The 7,053-nt window shown below is 43.5% G+C and overlaps 1 protein-coding gene across 1 annotated transcript in view; it reads left to right on the top strand.

The window, feature by feature from the left end:
• Nucleotides 1–6,840: 6,840 nt before the first annotated feature.
• LOC115072825 (reversion-inducing cysteine-rich protein with Kazal motifs-like) overlaps nucleotides 6,841–7,053 on the top strand; it is a 24,613-nt gene continuing 24,400 nt past the window's right edge. The window contains exon 1 of the mRNA XM_029570752.1: nucleotides 6,841–7,038. Within this exon, the coding sequence (XP_029426612.1) occupies nucleotides 6,939–7,038 (100 nt within the window). The 5' untranslated portion in view covers nucleotides 6,841–6,938. The remainder of the gene's footprint in view (nucleotides 7,039–7,053) is intronic.

The raw sequence follows: 7,053 nt of genomic DNA, 5'->3' as shown, positions 1-7,053 counted from the left end.
TGACAATACTATCCCGCAGCCACTAAATGACCTGTTTCTTTTCATCCAGTCTTTCCTCCATCCCCCATTCTTAGGACAGAATAATTTTTATTGATTTAGCTTCAAGCTCTTTTACCATTTCCAATATGTTGAATGTTAAATGCACATATTATACTTTATATATAGGTCTAGAATGTTCATTCAGTTGTATGTCAACAGTTTCCATTTTTCCTGCTGCAGTGACATCCATGTCCTAACGGCAGGGACCATGCTTTTATGGAGCTTGTCCTAGGTCCAGCAGAAAGTAAAAATTTATTAGTCATGAAGAAATTGGAAAATACAATCAATTATCAAGATTAAAAGCAGTCAAGTGAGATCATTGCCAAGATTACCCAGATGTTGGAATTAGCAGACAAGGACTTTAAAGTACATGTCTTTAAATCTATTTAATCATATAAAAGGAAAATATGGTGGCATTGATGAAACAGATGTGTGATCTCAGTAGATCCTCAAGCAACTTAAATGTATGCCAAAAAGAAACCAGAGTAACAGTCTTTAAAATACACACAAATTTAGCACTCCAAGTATAAAATTCATGCATATGTCATGCAATCAAAATCTGTTCAGCATGTAAAGAAACAGGAAAATATTACTCATAACCAAGAAAAATCTCAATATTAATAGATAGAGATGATAGAATCATCAGACAAAGACATTAAATAACCATGAAAAAAAATTATAAATGTTTTCAAGGATGTAAATTAGGGGAAACATGGATAGCATGAGGAGGAGATTGCAGATATAGCGGGAACTTCTATAGTTGGAAAATATGAGGGGCTTGGGATGTAGCTCAGTTGGTAGAGCATTTGCCTGGCATGTACAAAGCTACATGGATCCCTGGCACCTCACAAACTGGGTGTTGTGAAACACACCTGTGATCCTAGCATTCGGGAAGTGGAGGCAGGAGAATGAGGAACTCAAGGTCATTCTAACTACTTGAAGAGTCGGCCAGCCTAGGATACATGATACTCTGTCTCCAAAGGAAAAAAGACAAAACAAAAAATATAATTCCTGAAATTAGTAGCAGATCAGATACTGCAGGGAAAAGAGCGGCAAACTTGAAGACAGCAACAGGTACTATCCAAAATGAAGCAGGGGAAGAAAACAGGCTAAAAACTACAGCTACATTTAATTGTAATTACTGAAGAGGTCAAAAAGGGAGGGGGCTGACAGTGAGTAATGGAATTAATAGCCCAAAGTTACCAAATGTAGTTAAACATGAGCCCACAGGTTCCAGAATCTCACCACTACATAAGCAGGACAAGCATAGCAAAGTATTACACCAAAGCACATTGTTGGGGATTCAATGAGACATGTCCCCCATAGGCTCATGTACTTGAGCACCTGGTTCCCAGTCCATAGTGCTGTTTGGGAAGGTCATGGAACCTTTAGCAGATGGACCTTGCTGGAGGAAGTATGTCTCTGGGGACCGGCTTTGAGGGTTTATAGCCTGGCCCCATTTTCTGAGTTTTCTCTTTCTCTGCTTCCTGTGTGGGGATGAAATGTGATCTCTCTGCTTAGAGCTCCTGCCTCCGTGCCATGAATTTCCCTCCATGATGGACTGTATTCTACTGGAAACTTGGCCAAAATAAATTCTTTATTTCTTAAGTTGCTTTTGGTCATGGTATATCTTATCACAGCAACAGGAATACACACATCAATAGGAAACATTAAAACAGACAGAAGGGGGGAAAACCTGACATTAACCAGAAGAGTGAGGTTGAGTGTAAGCAGAAAACTTTTTGTCTGGAATTCTGCAGGCCAGGAGAACAATGAACTGCAGCTTCAAAGTGTCCAATGGGGAAAATATGTCAAACTAGAACTCTGTACCCAATTAAAATAATATTTTTTTCAAAAGTAAAGACAAAAGCTTTTTTAGGTAAGCAAAAACTGAGATAAGTTTTTGCCAGTATTGTTTTTCTAAAGGTTCATATATATTTTGCTTCCACATAATATTTTGCTTTAAGCAGTCAATTATTTTTGAAAAGTTTATAAAATGGGGTCTGGAGAGATGGCTTAGCAGTTATGAGTATTGGCTGCTCTTCCAGAAGATGCAGGTTTAGTTCCCAGACCCCACATGGTGGCTAACAACTGGCCTTAACTTCAATTCCAGGGATCCAACTCTCTCTTCTGGCCTCCACTGCACTGCATGCATGTAGTTTACTTACATGCATGTAGACAAAACATTCATACACATTAAAAATAAAAAAGTAAAAATGTTTAAGTATTATAAAATGAAAAATAATTTCTTTAATACATACCCACATAGTAACTATTGTTTTTATGCTAAGGACTTCCTTGTATTTTTTTAACTTTTAAATTTTATTTTATGTGCATGAGTGTTTTGCCTGCATGTATGCAAGTGTATCATGGACATGCAGTGACCATGGCCAGAGAAGGGCATCAGATCCCCTTGAACTGGAGTCATAGGTGATTGTTAGCTGCCATGTGGTTGCTGGGAATCAAACCTGGGTCCCCTGCAAGAGCAGTCAGTGCTCTTAACTGCTGAGCCCTCTCTCCAGTCCCTACTTCCTTGTTCTGTTTTTGTTTCTCTTTTCTTCTTCTTCTTCTTCTTCTTCTTCTTCTTCTTCTTCTTCTTCTTCTTCTTCTTCTTCTTCTTCTTCTTCTTCTTCTGAGAGAGAGAGAGAGAGAGAGAGAGAGAGAAGAGCCATCTCTCCAGTCCCTACTTCTTTGTTCTGTTTTGGTTTCTCTTTTTTTCCTGAGAGAGAGAAAGAGAGAGAGAGAGAGAGAGAGAGAGAGAGAGAGAGAGAGATTTTCATAGAGCCCAGGCTGGCCTCAAACTCGTAACCAAAGATGACTTTGAAATGCTGATCCTTCCAAGTGTTGGAATTACAGATGTGTGCTCTCACACTCAGTTTAGAAAATCACTTTAAACTATATCTTTATATAAGGATACAACCAGGTTAATGAGAAAATTATGACCGGGTTTCATAATTTTGCCTGTAATCTGAACACTCTGGAGGTTAAGACAGGAGGATTTCAAGTTTGAAATTAGCCTGAGATAATAGAGTAACTCTGTCTTAAAAGGAGAGAGAAAAGTACAATCATAGGGAAAATATACCACAAAACCATTAATCAAAAGATTTGTGGAGGGGCTTGGGGACATAGCTCAGTGGTATAGCACTTGTCTACCATGTGTGAGGCCCTGGGTTCAATCCTAAGCACCAGAGAGAGGAAGGAAAAAGAGAGGGGAGATTTGATGAGTTTTGGGTTTGTTTTTTTTAAGCTAAAATACAGATAAATAGCTTTCTGCCTAAGGACAACAAATCATTGGTGATTAAACATTTTAAAGTGCCGCATTGATCTCTAACTATCAATCTTTTCTAAAATGAAAGATGATTACACTGGAATTGTAGAATAGAAATACAACGTGAGCTCCAAAGGGAACCACATAGTTTAAGTTTTCAAAAAGCTACATTTTAAAAAAGTAAAAGAAATAATGGTGGATAAATATTATTATAAATTTGTTAAAGCACATAGAATGTACAATCCCAATAGCTCATCCTTGGTTAATGGAATGTCAGTGCTGGCTCACACATTGTCATACATGCACCTCTCTGGTGCAGGTTATGGGGGAAACTATGCACGCAGAGGGCAGGAGACATGTATTTTCTGTACCTTGGGCTCAACTTCTCTGTGAACATAAAACTATCCTAAAAGGTAAAGTCTGGGGGCTGGAGAGATGGCTCAGTAGTTAAGAACACTGACCCTGCAGAAGAGCCAGTTTCGCATCCCAGCATCCACATGGCAGCTAACAACTGTCCGTAATTCCAGTTCCAGGGGATCCAACGGCCTCTTCTGTCCTCCGAGGGCATTGCACGACACGGGTGCACTTACCTACATGCAGGCAATACACGCACATAAAATAAAAATAATAAATAAAATATATTTTTTCAAAAAGTAAAGTCTTTTTTTTTAAGGACAAAGAAACAAAGAACTATACAACTTGAAATTGTAGGCTGTGGTGGTTTGAATGAGAAATATCCCCATAAGCTCAAGTATTTGAACACTTGGTCCTCAGTGGGTGGTGCTGTCTGGGGCAGGTCAGTGAACTTTCAGGAAGTGGGGTCTTGCTGGAGGAAGCATGTCACTAGGGGTTCATCATCGTCATCTCACCCCACTTTCAGTTCGCTCATTCTGCTTCATGTTTGCAGTTTAAGATGTGAGCTCTCTGATCTTCCCTCCTGGCACCATGCCTGCCCCTGTTGCCATGCCCCACCGCCATGATGGACTCTTATCCCTCTGGAACCATAAGCCAAAAATGAACTTTTCCTCCTATAAATTGGCTTGGTTATGGTATTTTATCACAACAACAGAAAAATAACTAATATATAAGCCAAATAAAATGATTCTTCCTTAAGTTGCTTTTTGTCAGGGTATGTGTCACAGTAGCAGAAATGAAACTAGGATAGAGGGTAAAGGTGCTTTCTGTGGAAGCCTGGTGACCTGAGTTTGATCCCCAGAACCCATATAAAGGGTGGAGGAAAGAATGAACACCATAGTTGTCCTCTGACCTCCACATGTGCAACATAATATGCACATACCTGGGCATACACAGGCATGTGTGAACACATGCACACATACACACACACACACGCACACACACACACACGCACACACAATCTGACTTAAGTTTGGAGTAGCCACACTTCAAATACTCAAGCTACAGATTGCTACTGGAAACCATATTGAACAGTCTAGAATCCAGACACTTGCTTTTAAATTACTATTTCATTTTTATTTATTTGTGTATGTATGTATTTGAGTGGGCACACATGCCACAGCATCCATGTGGAGGTCAGAGGACAACTTGTGGGAATCAATTCTCTCCCTCCACCATGTTGGCCCTGGGGGCAAAACTCAAGTCGTCAGACTTGGCAGCAAGCACCTTTTATCTGCTGAGCCACCTCACTGTCCCTCTTGGGTTTTGTTTTTTATTTTATTTTTATTTATATAAAATTTATGTTTATATAGTTTCTACTGTGTGTTTATGAGTGTTTTGCCTGCATGTATATAAGTCCACCCATGCATGCATTGCCCACAGACGTAAGAAGAGGGTGTCAGATCTCCTGGAACTGGAGTTACAGAGGGCTGTTAGCCACCATGTGGGTACTGGGAACTGTACCCTGGTCTGCTGCAAGAGCAGCTTTAACTGCTGAGCTATCTCACCCCTGCCATCATTTGTTTTTAATATAAGATCTCACAGCCCGGTGTGATGGCGCATGCCTGTAGTCCCAGTACTTGGGAGGCAGAGGCAGGCGGATCTCTGTGAGTTCAAGGCCAGCCTGGTCTACATAGTGAGTTCCAGGCCAGCTGGGGCTACAGGGAGACCCTGTGTGAAAAAAAAAAAAAATAAAGAAAAATATAAGATCTCACAATATACACCAGGCTGGTCTCAAATTCACCATCCTCCTGCCTGTTTCCTGAATGCTGATATTACAGGTGTCTTCATTCTAGACTTTTTGACTCTCCTCTCTCTTTTTCTTAAAAAAAATCTTGTTTTTATTTTATGTGTATGTCTGTATTGCCTGCATGTGTGTAAGTGCACCTGTGTCATGCAATGCCTGCAGAGGTCAGAAGAAGGCGTCAGATCCCCTGGAGCTGGAATTTTGGACAGTTGTTAGCTGCCATATGGTCGCTGGGATTCGAACCCTGGTCTTCTGCAAGAACATTCAGTGTTCTCAACCACTGAGCCATCTCTCCAGCCCCAACTCTCCTCTGTCACTGAGGAGTGGGGGACAGGTGAGAAATAAGTTCAGCCAGTTAGTCCCATAGCCCAAGTTGAAGATCTCTCATTTCAGTTTGAGTGTTAGCATTATTCAGGGTGTCAAATACTGTGTTAGACATTTTAAATACAATGTGAAGTTGGATGTGGTGGCACATGCCTAAACTCCTAGCACTTGATGAGGAGACCAAGGCTAGCCTGGGCTACGTGACAAATTCAAGGTCTGCCTGAGCCATAGGGTTAGTTGGGGACAGTGTGCAATGTGGACTCAGGAGTGTGTCAGGCCTCTCCCTGTTCCACTACCGTACTTTGCTGCACTCTGATCCAGGGGCAAGTTAACTGCTTCGTAGAGATCTGAATGGAGGAAACTGGAAACAAGCAATTGACATCATCCCTGAACAGCAAGGTAACTCCAATATGGATGGTCTATTTGTTCAAGGGGCCTGGCGGCTGGGGGAGGGAAGTGCGTCTACACAATAAATCCACTTTGATAGCTAGACTCTCTCTCGCTCTCATTCTCAACCTCCAAATCCTCTGGAAACAAGTCTGAACCTCAAGGCTCTCCAAGTCTAGTCACACATTTCTCTAGGACTAGGTTTTAACAATGCATGAGTGGCAGGCTGAGGCCACCGTGCGAGTCCCGGCCTCCGGCCTTTTGGCTGTCGGGGGGGAGGCCAGGGGGCACGCCTTCTTAGGTAAGGCAGCACTTGGCCAGAAAAAGGCTATTGAGAGTATCACCTAGGATGCAAGAAGGGGAGAAGCCCCTGCCTGCGGTTCAGCCTTGATGTAGCCCTTGGATTTCAGACGGACTTGCAGTGTGAGCTCTCAGTAGGTCAGCCGCCTCTGACCCTCGGTGGCCCCAAGCGCCCCGAGAGAATGCAGAAGCTTTCCAAAGTGGTCTCCAGCCTCTGACTTCCCCGGAGACCGAGGCTGAAGGCGACAAACAGCTGGCCCGAAACAAAGAGCCAGGGTCTGGTGCGCGTTGCCGCCCCCCGGGAGGTTTTGGGAACGCCAAGCAGTCAGGGGCGGGGCTTCTGCGCGCTACAGCCAATCAGAGGAGGCCTGGGTGCAGGGGGCGGGGCCTGCGGCCTGCGGCTGAGGCGGCCCGGCGGGGTCCGAGCATCCCGCGGCTTCGGACCCGCCCGGCCGGGACATGGCGAGCGTCCGGGCCTCCCCACGGGGCGCTCTGCTGCTGGTGCTGGCCGTGGCGGGGGTCGCGGAGGTGGCGGAGGGCCTCGCCCCCGGCAGCGCGGGTGAGTAGCCGCGGG

The sequence above is a fragment of the Nannospalax galili genome, unplaced genomic scaffold (genome assembly GCF_000622305.1).
Source record: "Nannospalax galili isolate Female #2095 unplaced genomic scaffold, S.galili_v1.0 scaffold263, whole genome shotgun sequence".
Taxonomy (NCBI): Eukaryota; Metazoa; Chordata; class Mammalia; order Rodentia; family Spalacidae; genus Nannospalax; species Nannospalax galili.
Note: the sequence above shows the minus strand (reverse complement) of the source record. Positions and strands in the feature narration are given on the sequence as shown.